Source organism: Scatophagus argus, chromosome 14 (genome assembly GCF_020382885.2).
Source record: "Scatophagus argus isolate fScaArg1 chromosome 14, fScaArg1.pri, whole genome shotgun sequence".
Lineage (NCBI taxonomy): Eukaryota > Metazoa > Chordata > Actinopteri > Scatophagidae > Scatophagus > Scatophagus argus.
Genome location: NC_058506.1, coordinates 2,730,488 through 2,750,172, shown reverse-complemented (window position 1 = coordinate 2,750,172; position 19,685 = coordinate 2,730,488). Strand labels below are relative to the sequence as shown.

At 39.7% G+C, this 19,685-nt stretch overlaps 1 protein-coding gene across 3 annotated transcripts in view; it reads left to right on the top strand.

The window, feature by feature from the left end:
• Window positions 1–19,685, top strand: part of LOC124070318 (protein turtle homolog B-like) — a 119,085-nt gene that overhangs the window by 31,746 nt on the left and 67,654 nt on the right. For all 3 annotated transcript variants that reach the window (XM_046410122.1, XM_046410123.1, XM_046410121.1), the window contains exons 3-4: window positions 5,056–5,202; window positions 18,688–18,839. In XM_046410122.1, coding sequence (XP_046266078.1) covers window positions 5,056–5,202; window positions 18,688–18,839 — 299 coding nt within the window. The remainder of the gene's footprint in view (window positions 1–5,055; window positions 5,203–18,687; window positions 18,840–19,685) is intronic.

Below are 19,685 nucleotides of genomic sequence, written 5' to 3'. Positions count from 1 at the left end.
GCTCTAAGTGCCATTTTTCTGCTTGTTTCAATTTTAAAATAAAACACTTCTGCATCCTAAAACACATGAACTGGTGAGACAGTACTTTGAAGCTCTGTGAGGTGTGACTGCCGAGCACCATCGTCACTACTGAAAACGTTCTTTTTGCTCACACTTGCAGTCCTTTAAGTTGAGTGCATACAACTGCCATAAGTAGATATAAGAGATACAAGATACAAGATAGGTTTATTTGTCACACACACAATCATACACAGTACAATGTGCAGTGAAATTCTTTATGTCCCTGCTACCAAAAAATAGGTAAGTAAAAATTGAATATTGTAAAATAGAAAGCTTATAAAAATAATAAAATTAAAAATGTGAAAATGTGCAGTATTTACATGTACAGTATGGGCAAGTAGGAGGCAAATAAAGTTAGGTGTGGACCATTAAAACCTCTTGGTTTTACATTATAGGTACAAAGGACACCAGCAGGAACATTTGCAAATTGCAGGAGCTTATGTATAAGCATTACAGCTGTGATTGCCCAACTAAAGCTTCCTGGCAGTTTGTGTGTTGGTAAAAACCTGTGTGATACTAGAATGCTGTAGTTTGTGGTTGGTAGGTTGGTTGTTCCAGACTGAAGTATCTCAACACCTTAACCTATCTGGCAACCATGCTGACACAGTTACTGCTGAATGTCCCACATCTCTCTTGGTGGTTATGACTTGTGATACACAGTCAAAGGTTACAGAAGATTGTTGACCTGTGACAAATTGGGCTCCTCCCCAAAGCGTTTGTGTGTGCCTGAGAAGCAACCCTGCCAATAAATTGTGTGTTATTACAGATTTAACAGGAAAATACCTCTGCTGACACACTGCCACTGCTCGTCAGATTAGAAAAGAAAAAGTATAGATCTAATTGGCACAAGAGATAGTCAGTGTAAATAAGAAAGACTTGTGAGTGCCATGGCAGTGAATGGGACTCTGTGTAGGCTTCTCCTTCCCTGCTATAGATCCAAAAGATATTCTGCAAGGACTAGATTGCACAGTGATGACATCATCCATTCTTCAAATCTAAAAGGCTGGTACAAGGACGATTTTGATGAGAATATACTAGCCATCTGCATGACAGCTTTATTTTCTTCCAAACAGACAAGTGGGGATTCCTGTAAACTGCTGCCATAATGTAGTCAGCCTGTTCTGATGTCCTGTGCATCTGTGGCATGTAGAGTAACACTTTATGAGAAACAAATCCTCTATTTTACTGTGCAGACGGACAAAAGAACAAAGTGGACATTGTATTTTTCATTGTGGATTGAAATGACATTTGTACATATTTCTGTTAAGCTTCATGCTCAGAAGTGCTTATAAAAAATGTACTCAGAGATCTTCTTATTAGTTGAAGTTGAGCAGTCATTATGTATCAGATCAAATCAAGTACAGAAGAATTTCCAAAAGACATGGACAAACCCTACCTTCCTATTGCAGAAGCAATTCTTAAACTCATGACTTATCCTAATGGGCACTCATTGTTTCACGCTACTGTCTCTGTTCAGAACATGAGACTGCCTGTATTCTTGATTAGAACGTAAATATCAACATCTCTCTCACTCCACTTGTTGCTGGCGAGTTAACTTGCTGTAAAGGATAAGAATGCCTCCTTGTATAACTCTAAAGAGCTGGACAATGTTGTTGAAATTTGAAATTCTTTATTTTTTCTCCGGCTGCATTCCTATTGTAAGACAAGATGCAGTTGGCAAAAATGTTTCTCTGATACCAAAAATCCTTAAACTGAGATAAGACTTCAGACTATGGAAGTTTCTGTAATGAGACCCATCGTCAAGTACTCAATTAGGATTCACACAATAGTAGATGAAGGAAAAGGTATGGAAGAGGATATTATATGGTGGGAGGTTTAGGAGGTGTTGTTTACTGGTGGGTGAATATTATAAAGTATAAAATTATAAAAGTATAAAATTACAATATTTTCAAGGTGATTTTTTCCTTTTGTATGTTTATAACAGAGTGGGAATCCTTGTTTCTGAACACAGGAATCATCAAATCACATTACAAGTTTAAAGGATAATGTCTTTATTTTTCTTATCGTCAACAATCCCTAAAGACCAAATCCAACAATAAATTAATCGTGCTAACAAGAAGGGATGGAGTTCAATTGAATTGTACTGACTCTGAATCCAGTTCCAAACTATGGAATCTTTTTCGCTAGTTTATTTGGTAGGGAATGAACACATCTCTTAGTTATTAAAAAAAAGTGCTGTTTTTATTCACTCAGCATCCTGCCTGCTGTGCTCAAAGGGTCCTGAACCATTTTTTTGTCCAACCTGTATTTACTTACCTTAAAACATCTTTGCGGCGATATCTTTTAGCTTGAGTATAGCCTGTCACACGTGATGACTTACTGATGCGAAAACAAGAGTGAAACTCATATGTTTTCCAGAATGGCTTGACATGGGTGAAAATATATAGAGCTTCAGTGAACAGAACAAACAGAAAGCCACCTAATGCAATATGCATTTCTTAAAAAGCAGTCACAATTTGCTCATTAATGATTGCTGCTGATCTGAAGTCATACAGCACATACTGTACGTGCATCTGCTTTTTGTTAACCAACCTGAACCACTTAATTTACAGGACAAATCTTTGTTTTGTAGAGAGATGAAGTACAAATGCTGTAATTTAACAGGAAATCTGTGACTGACAAGATGAAATCCTAAACAAAAACAAATACATGGTTTGGATATGAAGATAATGAACTCTGAACAGATAAGAACAGCAAATTAATTTTTGTCAGAATACTTTTTTATACTGCAAATGTCAAATTACTTTGTCAGATTCAAGCACACAGACATTAAACACACTGCTAGCAGCCAAGCAGGGACAGACTTACAGCCATTTCTGATCTTAAGTATGACTTAGGCAGAAAACCACATAGACGTAGTTATTTACAAGACCTCACTTTGACATGGAAATGATCTTATATCTAAAGAGTGTATGTAGAGGCAGTGAAGTTCTGGACACACAGGCCTGTGGTGAGCTCTCTGAACAGTTTGATAGAAATATCAGTTAACTGTGAAGAATTAGCAGACCTACAGTCATTATTTTTGGACACTCTGCACAATTCCGTCTTTTCATATTGAATCGTTTTCTTTTTCATAGCAACAGCTGTGTCTTTCTGCCCCTCCACGTTCACTGCAGCGTATAACATATTGCCAAGCTGTGCATTTGACTTTGTCTGCCAACCCACTATTTGCCTGGCTTCAATATTCTCTACTGTCACTGTGATCTCATCTTGCAAAAAGTTTGATTTTCCCTTTTGGTCCGCAACTATTCCTCACTAAACCATGCTTTGTGCTATTATATGAGGGGAAATCCCAAGGCAGGTACCATCAGTTTAAGTTGATTTGAGATTTATAGACCACAGGTGCATTAAGTTACAAATGGCATTCTTAGAACCTGCTTAAGGTTTACAATGCTCAGGATCTTTCTTCTTCACTCCCATTTGATATATCTGTTAGGGCAGGACAGCACACCTCTGTCATCCATGTTAGTCCACTTGACTTTAGTCACGTGAATGTCCCCAGCTGAACCCAACTGTCCACCTGGCTCCAGCTCTAATCAGCCAAATCAAATCAAATGTGAGAGTCTACACAACGACAAAGTTTTACATCATGTGCGATGAATACACTGTTATCACAGATTATCAGTCAACTTTAAAATGTACTTTTCTTTCATTACTGTACTTTTTTGCTCTTTTTAAATGTAAAATTTAAATTATGTTAACCTTCACAGGGTTCTTCCAGTTTTGCTTTGGGCAAAGTGAGAATTAAGAACCGCTATGTTGTCAGTTTATACTGACACTCTCATGCATGATTTCTTGTTCATTAAATTTTATGCCTGAATACATCAAGTCCAAAAGGACATTGAGTATTGTTTGGACATATTGTTTACCCTCTGACAAAGAGAAATGGAAGTGGAATCAAAGGACAGGTAGTGAAAGAACAAACACAGTAGCGTATAGTGACGGAAACTGTATACAGTATGTCAGATACGTACCTCACCACTCAGTAACATTCTCAGCTCCTTCCAGTCGACCAGAGAAGAGACAGACATGGTTGGAAGCTGGACAAATATAATCTGATATAAAAATAGCCTAACCAGGACACACACACACACATCCACACAAACGCACACAGAGGCTAGAGAACAAACATCACTTTGACTGTCTACCTTAACTCACAGAGACAGCTGCCATTGCAACTGATATATTTACTTGGTGTGTCATGCTACAGAGGGGATTTAGGAAGCCAAACAAAAATTAGTCTGGAAGAATACCCACCAAGTGGAGAGGAGGTGGCCGAGTGTGGGGATTAATGAGGGCTAGCCAGGCTTTGATAATGCTCACGGTTTGAGCTGTCCTGTGCTCCGTGAAAGCCCTTTGTATAGCCCTTATTGCCAGTTACCATCTGTTATGATTCAGTTGCCAGATTGCTGGGAGCAACATCATCAATCCCCCACTCTTTCAGCTTTTGATCTGTAAAAGTATAATGCAGTGTAAAATGCAGCCTGACTCTGTACTCACCAAGTCAAAAACCGATATCTGTTCTGACGGCCTGTGACTCCTGTGTCACCCTGAGGCTCTTCTGTTGTCAAGCTGGCCACTTCCCACTCCTCAAAGGAACTAATGACCTGTCCTTGCCTCAGTGCATCTCCAAAATAGGCCGCCATACACATGGAGATGAGGACATCACTGAGACTTTAGTGACAGATTTCACTGCGCATAAACAGCTGCAGTTGCTATCCCACTTTGATGTTGTGTTGCACATGAGCAGTGACTGTGTTTAGAAACAGGTCTTATAGACTGTGATGTTACAGCGAAACACCAGTGAACTCTAGTGCATATTTATATCTGAACCCTTTATTCATCTGCCGTTTCTCTTCTCTCTTCCCCTCTCACCCGTTCCCGCTCTCCCTTCTTTTCCATCATTAAATTCAATCCCTCTCACCTCTCTGTGTCCCTTTCTGCTGTCACCTCATCTCCATCTCTGTCAACCAGGCCGGGCCAGTCTGCACGGCAAGTCCTCCCTGCGGATAGAGAATGTGCGTTCAGACGACCAGGGCTGGTATGAGTGTAAGGTGCTGATGCTGGAGCAGCAGTATGACACCTTCCACAATGGCAGCTGGGTGCATCTAACTGTCAACGGTGAGTACTTTTGGTATACATCATTCATACTGTTCACTGTTTTCAGAAGATAAACATTTTTTTCTGGGCATAAATGTCCTTTTTCACAGTGTGGTCACAGATCCAGTATACTTGACACCGATGTTCATTATTTGTGGTGTCTAACTAGCCTCCTGGTGGACTGACAAAGTTGTCCCTGAAACGAAACACTGCATACTCTGTCACAGATAGTGTCTCTGGAGAAGGGCACTAGACAAACACTTGTGTGTAAAATGAAGAATCCACACAAGTGTAAAAACTCGCGGGACTCTCCTACTGAAACTAAGAGTATTATTGCCTTCACTTGGCAGCTCAAGCATTTGTCGAGACACTTCATCAGACAGCATATGATGATGCTAGTTGCTGTGGTAACAGACACACCAGATATGGTCCCGTAACCCCCCCCCCCCACACACACACACACCCCACCCACTTGGTCACGGCACATTAGCTCAGTTTCGTCAGTGTTGCTCTTGTTCTGTTTGACTTCGCCTTCCCTTTGCTCTGTCTCTCCCAAAAGGCCTCAGGCTTCCTTGTCTGCCTTTTTTCCCCTTTATCTCTTTATGTCTATCACGCCTTTGCTGTTTCTAGTGTCTTGCTGCCACATCAGTTCTGACCCACAGCACTTTCATCAGTTGCAGCCAGTGAACAGTCAGTTATGTTGGGTATGACACAGCTGACTTGCTTGGTAGTTCTACCAAATTGTTCTGGTCAGAGATGTGGCAAAAAGCAAATGTTTTTTAAACTGACTCTAATGGGGCTCAAATAAAACTGTGGTCAGATGATGATTTGGAGTTTATGTATTTAGAGATGTCCAACCAAAAAAATTATTTTCAATATATCTAAGGCACACTGTGTGAGGATTTTGTAGTGGCGGGAAATAATTTGATCAGCTGTAAAGGAATATCTGAGAAGCCAATCAGATAGACACGCAAGACAGTTTCTGTGTGTGCCGCAGAAACATCACAGAAGACTGCAGAGCTCAAATGATGTCCTGGCAACCTGACAGAGACCTTAGCCAACCAGTTTACAGAAAATGTTTTGCATCTTCTCATGCTCTTTCTATAGCTGTCACCCCAGGCTCTTCTGTACAAGGCATGCGGAAAATATGAAGATTGTGAAATGTTACAGCAACACTGGGAATTTAAAATAACTGATCATTTTTCATGTTGTTTTAAACTCATTTCTTCAAGCATAATAAATGCAATTATTTATTTTTCAACTTTTAACAGTGTTTTCAGTATGTCACATATAATGACTATTGAAGATAATTAAGTAAAGAAACAACATTTGGATCAGTGAATGGTACCAAAAAATCGTGATCAGAGCATCCTGAGCTATGTATGAGGTGCTGCTGGGAAGAACTGTTTCTAATAAATAGGAATCGGAATAGAAATAGAAATGGGGATAGCAATCATTGTGTTTTCTTTTTGTGTTGTGAAATTACACTTTTGAATTTGAGACCGACCGCAGACTGAGGAAGAAGAGAAGACACAGTTAGGTGGAGGTCAATATGAGAAGAAACCGGTAAAACTGACAGCTTGCTTGCTCCATGCTATGTGTCGTCAAACTGCTTATTGGGAAAAAGATGACTGCATTTTGTTGCTTGATAATAGCAGCTAGAGGACAGCCGTTGCAATGAATATTTGCATACATATAGATTTGAGCTAGGTGGCGACTCTCAGCAGTCAGGCAGTGGCAGCCACCCTCTCCATCCTGCCTATGTTCCTGTCACGGTGGCCCAGTGTAGCCTCATCCTACATTCTCCACTATCTTCAAATTTTAAATGTCTCCAAGGAGATTAAAGTTCACATGGAGGGCAAGAGGTTGGGAGCAAAACATATGAGTGCTATGCTGACAAGCCAGTCAAGGTTGCTGAAGCCAAGGAGATTTGCTTGGTGAAATGCTCGGTGAAATAGAGGTCCTTTGATGGAGAGACATAGAACAGTAAAGAAGTGGCAGGGTCAGTGCACCAGGACTCTGGGGAGTCCCTGTCCCTTTACTGACTGCTGATGTCATCCACATCTCTACAGGAAATGTTCCCACCTCTGCTTGGCAAAAAGCAGTTCATACAGGCTGTCCAGTCTTCAGATTGACTGTAGCATGGATGTACAGAATCAAAGGATCTGTAGATGTATGTGAGTAAAGCTACACTGTCTTAAAGTCAGAGTAGGCTTGTTGAACTTGACTGGTGTGGTGTTGGAAAAAGCAGAGGGAAGAGAAAACAATCAGGGCTTGAATGAAAACATAAACTACAGGAGCTAGCATCGCCAGCGGACTAACAACAGTGATCCTCAAAGATGTGCATTATACAACATCACATCAGATACTTCATTGTCATTTACCTCTTTTGCTGTCCTTGCACTTACTGCAGCTAAGCAGGATCCCTCCTTCTCTGCTTCTTGTGTTATTTTTCAGTTCAGCTCGATAAACTTAACTTAATATAAACAACGAATAATCTGAATGAGAGGTCAGTCACACCCCCCTCTCTCAAACTGGCTGCACAGGTGAGAGTGCCATGATTTCATGTGTCAAAGTTCTCAATGATTAGACTCTGCGTGAAGCAAATCATTTCGTGACCTCACCTTGTTAACCAAAGAACCGAATGGGGGGATGGTCTGGTGTGACCGCGTCTGCATTCTCAAGTAATCATATGATTAATTACATGTGTGATCATATCAAGAACAGAAGCAAGAACTTTCTCTGTACTTCATTGAAATCAGTATCATGTATAAATGTATAGGGGTTAAAAACAAGACTGAGGTCCACATTCATGGGTGCAGACATGAAGGAAAAGTTATTGCAAAACTTCAGATGCCCTAGTATCCACCTCATCAAATTGTATTAGTACACAGACATTTTATACGGCAGCAGAGAACGGTCGTCTTATCTTGAAAACAAGAATTAATTATTCCATTATTTTGTGATAACACAGCTCATTTTCTTTTGATAACGGTTAACTTATCTTGTTATTTCTGGGAAAAGCATCCTTGTTTTTTGAGGTAATGCGATAATCAACCTGATAATGAAACAAAAAGTTCTTTCCTCTTCTTACTTACGTTGATCAGAAATCAGCAGTGCCATGCATAGTGACTTCACAACTGATTTATGCTCTAGGAACATACAGACCTGTGGGATCCACATGTGGATCAGGTGAGTTCAGGTTCAAGTTAGCTAGTGTGTAAACTACTGATAACTTGAAGAAAGATTGCGTGCAGTAGTCCACCTTTGACCTTCTTTTCCACTTTCTCTCTGCTTCTCTCTCTCTCTCTCAAACATACACAGAGTTCATGTGTTTAATGAAGTATCACCTCTTTTGCTGCTGTTCGAAAATAAAATAGAAATGCACTGATCGACTGGCCAGGGACCTGAATCGGCAGGTTTTGTGTTCTCAGCCGGGACCGGAAGCTGGTCAAATAGTCTCCCCAAGCTGGTCCATTTTACGTCCATTGTGCGCAGGCAGTGACTTTAAAACTTTAAGACTTGCAAGTTCTTAAAGTCTTTCAGTTCTTTAACAAGTTAGGAAAAGTGGCTAAAGCTAAAGCTAGCTAGAGCTCAGTGCCAGACACAAGCCAGCAGTCTCTCCTGTCTTTCCTCGAAATGAGCATTGAAAAGACCGAAGCGGTTATGATGAAATTCACGACCCTGTTTGATCAGCCGTTCTCCACAGTTGAGGATAGTGTTGCCAGAGTAGCTTAAGAAATAAAGCAGTACGTATGTGAGTGAGCGAGTGGTGAAGCGAGAGCGAGCGAGTAACAACGTGCAACGAAGAAGAAGTGAACGCAGAGTTGAATTTGAGTTGACTGTAAATGTCCAGTGCAAGTCACAGCCAGTAAATAAATAAATAAGTCAAGCAGTCATAAGCATACTGTAGAATGAAAGAAGTTTTGCTGTATAAATCTGTTGCACCTGCTTTTGTTAAGTCAAATATTGTTGGGTTGGATGTACAGCTCATTTTCAGTTAATTATTTGTAGCTCTGTCAGTTGCTTTATTTTGAGAGGAAGTTGTAAAGTTTAAATTTTTTTTTATTATGAAGGTAAAATTTTGCATTGAAGAAAAGTTGATTTTTGTATGTGTTTGCTGTCAATTATAATTCTTAGAAAGAAAATCGAAATCAGCAATAATCGCTTTCCGCAGGTCACACTTCAAATAAAGGCGGAAATCGGAATGGCCAAGAAAATTGCAATTGGTGCACTTTTACGATTTAGTCTGTTTATTTAGTCTCAATATTCATGCTGCTGTGGATGGGGAAGAAATAACAGAAAGGCAAAATGGAAGGAAGCACTTCAGTTCACTCAGCAGCAGGACCAGCACCTTGGAGAGCACCATGGTGCTCAGCTATGTTGCCTTGTCTCACTCCTCAGTTCTGACAGTGGTGCCCGGGTCAGGTCTGGATTGGGTGGTTAATTAGTGAATATTTTGCAGGTCAGGAGGTGCTTATTGGCTCTCAGGTTGGCTTGGATGCTGGTAAAAAAAAAAGACAACACTAATACATTTTTTATTACACCATTCAAACATCTACCAATGAGGGTAGTCTCTTCCCCTTATGCCAATGAGAATTCTGTTGGCTGTAGCATACTGGACAGTAACACATCAGCTTTAGGTCGAGCACCTCATTTGAGCCTACAGTTTCATTGTGCCCTGACTCCACACTATAGAGAATGGACAATTAAAGCATTTCTATTTACACTATTGATAAATCTGCCACAGATTTACATACTGGACATAACGAACACTTTAGCCTTTAGCTCCTTACAAGTACCTCAGTCTAACAAGACTGTGTGGAAACAAGCACCATATAACAATACTGGTGTTGTTTTAGACTTTACTTTTACTTAGACTTTTTTTTTTTGCAGTTTCTGAGTCCATTTTAGCTTTCTTCATTTTTGTCAATAACAGTCATGGAAATTGAATAGCATTTGAATTGTTTAAATGATGACTGATTTATTGATTGTCATGTTCTTGTTATAAATCTTATAAAATCATTTTCTCATGACAAATTATCTCAGTATCTGGAGAAATTCAGCTGCTATCAAAGATAACAGCGTTAAACATGTAAACTGCATCTGTTCTTGACTCCCATACTTTGGAGAGCTCTAAAATAAGAGTTTTAAGTAGCTTTTAATCTTAAAGAACGTGAGTCTGGCAGGCTGTAAATAATAAGCAACCAATTGTTTACAGTGGGTTCTTAGCGCATTGTTGTACGTTTTTCAGTGGTAAGATGTACTACCTCTGACTCCTATTATGTGTGTGAATACCTCATCATCTGGGCAGTAATATTATGAATGTATTGAATGTTGAACTAGGCGTTCCAGCACCATATGTTTCAGTGTGACTGGTATTTTTAGGGATTGCAGTGACAGAATCTTTAAGGTTCAAGGCCCTGAGCATGCTGCGTGAAGCTCAAGCAGCACTTCTATTTTTAAACCTCCATTTGCAATCCACCTCTTCCTATCATTGTCAAACATCAGTGCTTGTCAGTGATTACTCTGAGCACTTTAGCTCTTAGCCTTGTTGGCACTGAAGAAGTGATGCATGTAGATTTTGGGTGAGATGCATTTCAATTGGGGCTGAGTGTGCTATAAAGCGCTCATGCTTTTCCTATACCAATCTTAAAGGTGCTTCATTCCTGTGAACTTATGTCACTGTCAGAGTGGAGAACAGGATGAGTGGGAAAAGAGGATGTGTTTATAAGAATAGTGTTATTATTGTACAAGCTATTTGCTTCAATGAGTGGAAAGTCAGCATAGTTATTGCATGGAATGAGGTTTGAGCTCAGATAATTTCAGATAATGTGTCAGCGTTTTGCCAAAGGGATTTCTGGCCAGGCTCACCCAATCTGTTGCATGACATTTAAGCTATTGTTGTAGCTTAGAAGCTGACTTCTATAGAAAATTTAGGTCTCATCTTGAACCAGAGCATCTGCAAATATTTTCTATACCTGATATGTTATGATCTAGTAAAGTTAGATAGAATACGAGATTAATAAATCCTGGCTTTTGGTGCCTTAGTCGCCATCTTTACTGCAAGCCTGTGAGAGATCTGCACTCTTCTACTCCCTTCTAAAATGATTTAGACTCCCACTGTCTTCCTCGCTTTCCCTCACAGTGCAGGCCCCAATCCAGCATGAGGTGATGCCAAAGGACCATGGTTCATATCTCCCAGGGTTAGTCTTCAACTGCTTCCCCTAAAATAGCTGCAGCACATCCTCCTGCCTGCCATCCCCGTATTCTGCAGGAGAACTCTGCAGTGCTGCATGCTTCACAACAGCCCCTTTCTTAATCTTTCCCTATTTCTATTATTCTTTCCCCCTCTCTAGTTTTGCCTTTCTATCTATCGCTATCTCGATCAACCCCCCTTCCCTATTTCATTTCATTTTCGTTTCTCTCTCATGCGCTGTTTTTGGCACTTGCAAACATACGCATAAACAGCACCGAACAGGTTGAGGTCTTGGAGGAAAGGGGGGTAAAAATGTCATTGTCCTCCCTCCTTTTCCTGGTCTAAAAACAGATTTGATGTTGACCACTGTGCATTGCTTATCTCACAAAGTGTCAGATTAACAAACATAGCCCTGAAAGGCATGTCCACCAGCACAACATGCTGCATTAAGAAAATTATCATCCTAATACTTCAGATCTACCAAGTTAATACTCCTTTTAGAAATAAACAAAGATTTTGCATACAGGTTTGATTACCATTAAAAAATACATTCTACAGTAAATTCTAACATATTACAGATTTGTTATGACCCATAGTCATATACACCAACCAGACATAATATTATTGCCACTGCCCATTGCCTAATATCAAGTAGGTCCCCCTTTTGCCACCAAAACATCTCTTGATCCATCAAGGCATGGATTTCTCTAGGCCTCTGAGGGAATGCTGCGATATCTGGCACCGAGACGTCAGAAGCAGATCTTTTATGTCCTGTTGTGAATTGTGAGATAAGACCTCCATGGATTGGACTTATTTTTCCAGTACATCCCACAGATTCTTGATTGGCCTCGTCAACACCTCAAACTTGTTGTTGTGTTCCTCAAACCACTCTTGAGCCATTTTTGCGCTGTTGTAGGGCACATTATCCTGCTGAAAGAAGCCACGACTATTAGGGAATACCATTTCCATGAAGGGATGTACTTGGTCAGCAACAATGTTTAGGTAGGTGGTACATGTCCAAGTAAAATCCCCATTAATGGCACGACCCAACATTTTCTCAACAGAACACTGCCCAAAGCATCACACTGCCTCAACTGGCTTGCCTTCTTCCCATACGGCATTCTGGTGCCATGATTTCCCCATATAAGCGACACACACATACCCGACCATGCACACGATGAAAAAGAAGACGTGATCCATCAGAGCAGGCCATCACTGTCACCTTGATTGGCCTGCGCTACGCAGCCCTATACGCAACAAACTGTGATGCACAGTAGCTCTTCTGTTGGATCAGACAACAAAGGTCAGCCTTGGCCGCCCATGACCCAGTCACCAGTTCACTGGTTTACCTTCCTTGGCCCACTTATGGTGGATCTTGGCCACAGCAGATCTGGAACATCCTTCCAAGAGCTGCAGTTTTGGAGATGCTCTGACCCAGTTGTCTAGCCACCACAATTTGGCCCTTGTCAAATTTACTCAGATCTTTATGCTTGCCCATTTTCTTTGCTTTCAACACGTCATCTTCAAGAACAAAATGTTCATTTGCAGCCTAATTTTTCCCACGCACTGCCAGAAGCCATTGTAACAAGATAATCAATGTTATTCACTTCACCTTTGAGTTTTCTTAATGTTATGTGCATTCATATTTCAGTGGCTTGGTGTGGTGCTGACTGTGGTGACATGGAAGGAGCTGTCACCATGCTGTGAATGCTTGCTCCATGCAAGCAAGTTGGTCACAGCTCAGCTCAGCTCAGCATGAGTATTCCCAGCCTTATCAAAACATGGCCAAAGAGAATACCAAGATCTTTTACTATCTGACAATCTAACATTGTGCATCAGACAGACAAATCACATCAATGGTTTGCTCAACAATAACAACAACAACAACAATAAGCTTGTAGAACAGAAAAGTACTGCTGACTGTTCAGACCATTATAAATGACCCTTTATGGTTTGTATGTCACACTGTTACAGTTTCTTCTTATATATATCAGACACATGGGATAGAGCTGGTGCAGTTCAATCATTCATTTAATACAAAAAGGTAATGAACACAAGGCTTATGGGATGGTGAGGCAGGTCAAAACCAAGGAGGACACTCCACACAGGCAAAGAAATCTGATATGGAGCAGGTTAGAGTCAAAAATGCAGTAAACAGACAAGGTCCTGAAAAAGGGACGTTAGACACACATGGTACTGGGATGAACTGGCAAACAGAAGGGAGCACAAAGACTACATGACCTTGTGAGGGAAAACTAACAAGTAACATGCAGATCTTCATGGTGACCATAAAATCTTGAAAAAATAGGACAAAGGGAATGTAATGCAAAACAAGACACATGAGGAGAAAAATATTAAAACAATTAAAACAGGAAACAACCAAACTGAAAAACTTGAAAAAATGTTCAGGAAATCCATCACACTATATATGTATATTCACACTAGCTTTCACAGCATCAACTTTTGCATTAAGTAAAAATGTTATGTCTGAATGCAATGCTTTGTTGTGAAACCTATTCTGATTTATTGGAAGTGAAAGTGTCCGTGAAGGCACCACTGAGGAAAGCTGCAGTTCACATAGCAATAATGTAACTTTGGCATATGGTAAGATGAGAAACTTTAAAAGTGATTTTCATAGTTCACTAAAATGATTATTATTTTATATAAAATGAAGTACCACCATTTAAAAAGAAGGAAAGCTATACAAAATCTAACTATATAAAATATATTGTAAAATAATTTGAAAGGATTTCTGCTGTATTCTGAGGTTGTGGTAGATACTAATACATTCAGTATACCTTTGTTGTACTGTCCAATATGTGATTTGATAATTTTAATAAATTGGATTGATATTTACATGGGCGGCACGGTGGTGCAGTGGTTAGCACTGTCGCCTCATAGCAAGAGGGTTCCAGATTCAAATCCCGGTCTGGGCCCTTCTATGTGGAGTTTGCATGTTCTCCCTGTGTCTGCGTGGGTTTTCTCCGGGTACTCCGGCTTCCTCCCACAATACCAAAAACATGCACATTAGGTTAATTGGCTACTCTAAATTGCCCCTAGGTGTGAGTGTAAGAGTGTGTGGTTGTTTGTCTTTGTGTGTTGGCCCTGCGATTGACTGGTGACCAGTCCAGGGTTCCTTTATTTTTCCCTGAGGGGAAATTCCTCTTTCTTTCAGATGTTGCAATTTTCCTGACCAAGAAAATGAAAATATAGGAACAAATAGAATAAATATGAAATAAAGTAAAATATAAGATATATAATGTACATATATATATGGGTAAATGTATGTCCGTGAGTCCATTGCAGTACAGAGTTCAGTAGGGTGAGAGGGAAAGTCCAGTATAGTCCTTATTTTGGACAACATCCTCCTCTCAGACACCACTGTCAGAGAGTCCAGTTCCTCTCCCACAACATGGCTGGCCTTCTTGATGATTCTATTGAGTCTGTTAGTGTCCCTCACCCTCAGGCAGCTGCCCCAGCAGGCAACAGCATATGTGATGGCACTGGACACCACAGACTCATAGAACATCCTCAGCATCGTCCTGCAGATGTTGAAGGACTTCAGTCGCCTTAGAAAATAGAGGCGACTCTGGCCCTTTCTGTACAGTGTCCACGTTCTTGCACCAGTCCAATTTGTGATCCAAGTACACCCCTAAGTACTTGTACTCTTCCACCACCTCCACAGTGGCCCCCTTGATGTTGGTAGGGGTCACTGGAGCCTTAGTCCTTCTCAGGTCCACCACCAGTTCCTTAGTCTTTGTCAGAGTGAGCTGTAGGTGCTTTTTCCCACTCCAAGTGACAAAGTTGTCCACTACAGTCCTGTACTCACCAACCACTGCGGAGTCATCAGAAAATTTTTAAAGATAGCAGGTCTGTAACAGACTGCACACGTGTTGACTCATGCACACTTACACAAAATGATCAAATGGAAAAATAAAAAAGCTAATAATAATAATAAGCAGATTTTTAGCCACAGTATTGTTTTGACTGGAATTTGGTTTGAAAGCGGGAAATAACTTTACAAATTTTCTTACTTTCTTTTTTCTCAAAATCATAAATGAGTTAATTGAGATACTGTAGTGTCATGGTCGAAGTGCTGTTATTGTCACAACCTCTGTGGCGTGGCAACGGCTGCGCCATGGAATTAGCACTATGGCTGGGCTTATGGCTGCAGATGGAATGACATGTTAGCAATTGAGAGACTACAGGATTACACATGTAAGCAGATCAGCTTCAGGCCTAAAGTGATTAGATTGAGAATATCAAAACAGGAATTATGACTGAACAAAATCTGTACTGAATCGCTGAGAATAATGTCAGAATGTGTTGTGCATTGACCAGAGTAGGTTTAGGTGGGATAGTTAGGAAACACAGTTTAAGTATGTTTTGGTAGGAAGACATGCCAGTTGTCTTGTGTGATCATCCCTCCTCTGATGTCTGAGCTAAAGAGGATTTAGAAAAATGTTTTCACGAAATGCAACATCCCTGGCACATCACTAGGTATCATTTGACTGATGAAAAAAAAAAAAAAAACGCCCTGAAAGGCATGGTACCAAAACTGTTTATCTTCTTCAGTTTTCAGTGTTCACTTTTAATGTTGTTTAATGTTGTTTCAGTATATTGAAATATTAATTTTCCACCCTTCGCTCTGTTGTATGTGTTTATTTCTACAAAGAGCTGACTTTATAAATGGAGACATTTGGAAGATGGAGTCACACCAAAATTTTGCAACCGCAACTTCAGTGAACTCATGTCCTTGATGAAGAACAAAAAACAAGTTCTCAATAAATATGCGAAAAAAAACCCTACAAAAACCAAAAACAAAACATTGTTGTGACAGCAAATGTCAGCACAGAAGATATTTTCTGGGGACAGATGTGCCTGCGCATTAGTATCTAAAACAGAAAACATTTCCTGAACTGTTTACAAGTGTGTTTTCCATATAAATGCGTGAGCATGTGCTGTTGGTGTACGTGCACTCACAGCACCAGGGGTTAAAGCATTCATATATATTCCTCAGCACTTATTCCTGTTCACTTATATCACAAGCTTTGCATTTCTTCCTGGCTTTCACGTCTCGTTTTTTGCATTGGCACAAATCTAAAATTGCAGACTCTGAGACATGTTAAACCAACCGGATAATAAAGGCAAGGCCAGGTAAAGATTCACACACATGTATTATTAAGTGGTCACTTGGTGATTTGTTTGATTGGCCACTCTCCTGCTATTATGTACACTCGGCTTGTCCCTCAAAGGGGAAGAGAGAACGTCTCTGATACCAAGAATTTACCTTTAAAGTTTTCAGTGTCTTTTTTAATATTTCCTATGGAATTACAGCGTTGCTTCAGCTCAGAGCCCCCGTCCTATTTGATTAAATTTCCTGCTGCACATCACTGTTATATTTCACCTCAAAACTCCTTCAACTGACAAGCGTGAACAATTTCAAGTTATTGTAATGACAATGTAAACAGTGAGAGTGAAACATCTGTGCTGTATGCATGACCATTGAATTCATAGAAAATGGAAGGAAAACTGTAAAATAGAGTCCTGCTATATTCTCATGTCAAGATTGGTGAGATAATTATACACATATGTTCTAGAAAAGATTATTTTATCAAATAATACAGAAAGTAATGTTAAGCAAATGACTTGATCACTTGCTTACTTTTTTGACAAGAGATAAATTCTTTTTGCACTGGGGAGAAAAGACATGAAAATACCAATGCAATACAGTGAAAACCAATTAATGGAACTGCAGTGTATAAAAAAAAATAAAATAAAAAATATATATATATATACATATATATATATATATTTTATTTATTTTTTTATTTTATTTTTGCCATTATGTTAATCAGATATGTTAATCCTGCTAGATGGAGCTACCACTGCAGCTCTGTCTTCATTTATGGAATCGTTCCCAGTGCTTAGCAAGCAGCGAGTAATGCTCTCTCACGGTGCAGTATGGTTGCAGTGGCAGCAGGTAATAAATGCTCAACAATAAACATGAGACTGCAAGAAAATACCACAAGGTTTTGAACTTATAACTAGACTGAGCCAGCAAAACAGAAATGTAATATTTTAATTGGGTCATTAAATACAGCTGACCCATCAGAATGTAACCATGTTCTCCTAAACAAAAATCTATCTTGACCTTTTAGTTATACCTAGTCTAGATGTATTTTCTATGAAGACTACAACTGTCACGGGTTATGGGGGCAATCTTACTTGTAACTGTAATACATTCATAATGCTTTATGACTACATGCAACAAAACATGCATTATATCAACAGTCATAAAACATTATAGACGTTAAATACATTATGACTACCTAAACTCACACCCAATAATCAACTATATTAGAGACTTGAAATGCTATAATATCTGTTGAGTAAAATACAAGCAAAATACATATTGATGCATCTATAATAATCCATGTTTTATCATGATGTTTCATTATTGGTGGTAAGTAAAGTGTGATGCATTTGCTGCTTCATGAGTGATTAGTACTGATACTGCATGCATAATAGTATTCTATAAGTTCTTAGTATAGTTCACTGTTGAGGTGTGTATAGGTGAGTATAGGTGGTCTTAATGCCTTATAAGCCCCATCAGTCAACCTCTAGCTGACTGTTGATGTAATGCATCAGAAAACATTGTGTGTTCTTATGAATGTTGTCATAAAATGTTTTGAATGCACAATAATGCACTATGAATGCCCCAATAACACATTATAGATGTGGTCTTCATAGAAGGTGTTACAGAAATGGCCTTCAATAGTAGCAGCAGTCATGTAGATGTCATGGCTCTGTACAGCATCTGGAGTCGTCTGTTTGCATAGTGAGGCATTCTTGATCCTGTTTTGGTCAAAATTCTTGATTTTTTTTTTCTGCGAGTTAAACATGCACACTGTTGGGAAGATTTACCAGAGACAAATCAGTCATCATACACAGAGCAGCACACAAACGTTAATGTTAAAGATCAAGTACTGGTTTCATTTTATTCTATTATCATGTTTTGATAAGAACGTATGAGAGAATATGGTACAAGGGCTCAGTGAATGCTGGGTGAACTGAGATCTGCAATGACCAAAATATATGTTCTCAAAACTCTGCTGTTTTATGAGGAGTTATCATTGAATGTGGTTAATCACTCCTGACAGTATGAAACTGATGCAGCTTCAATTGCGTCAAAACAAGAATTCTACAGAAAAACCTCTGCCCCTCGTGCTCAGTCTTCCTGAGATATTTTCAACATGTCCTTGTTTATTCTTCTCTAAATTTCACCCTATCCTTTGACTCCCCAGCCCCCCCCACGTTCACGGACACACCACCCCAGTACGTCGAGGCCAAGGAGGGGGGTAGCATCACTTTGACCTGCACAGCCTTCGGCAACCCCAAACCCTCGGTCAGCTGGCTGCGGGAAGGCAGCCTCATGGTCAGCAGTGCCAAGTATAAGGTATATAATGTCTTTATATTTCATCTTCAGAATATTTCATTTCAAGTAATGACCATAGTCCTCTGGTATCTTTGAATCGGGTTGTGCTCAGACTGGCAATAGTGCTATGTGTAAAAAGGCAGCTTTCGCATGCGTTTTAATGAGACTACTGCATGTGTAAAGCAAGGGTCTTGATGCACGCAGTGAAAAGAAACTGAGTCTTCAGGCAAAAACTTGGGTGTAGGAATGGAAATTCCTCCCCCATATTAGATCAATTATTCACATGCCTGAGCTTTGTTCATAGAAGAGTTATATATCTAAATTTATAATAGACAGCAGCTTTCCCCAAGTCACTAGACTATACTGAATTTTTCTATAGACTGGTTGTGCTCTACACTGACTGAGGATCTAGGTGATGCTGTAATTAAAAAAAAAAAAACAAACAAAAAAAAACATTTGGTGTTGATACAAAAGTCTGCACTGTGATCTCTTGTATGTGAATAAATATAAAGATATAAAGACAGATTTGGGTGGTAACATGACTTGAATTTCAGTAACTGTGTTAACAGCACATTAAATTCTTGCTTTCTTTCACAAGAAGAACGGAGCTTGTTTGACACTAATGGTGGCCATCTGGTTTTGTTTGATTAGGTTTAGGCACAAAAATACTCAGCCACAACCATGGCCATCTTGTAAGGGAAAAAGCATTCAAAATTTAGCAAAAGCTAACAGGCCAAAGCTAAAAGGCTTCAGCATTCTGAGTGAGACAACTTAAGTGGGTAACTGTGGGTAAGTGGGTAATTAAGAAACTTCTGCTTTAGCAAGAACTGTTCTTCAGTGATATACAACCATGTTGCTTTCAACATC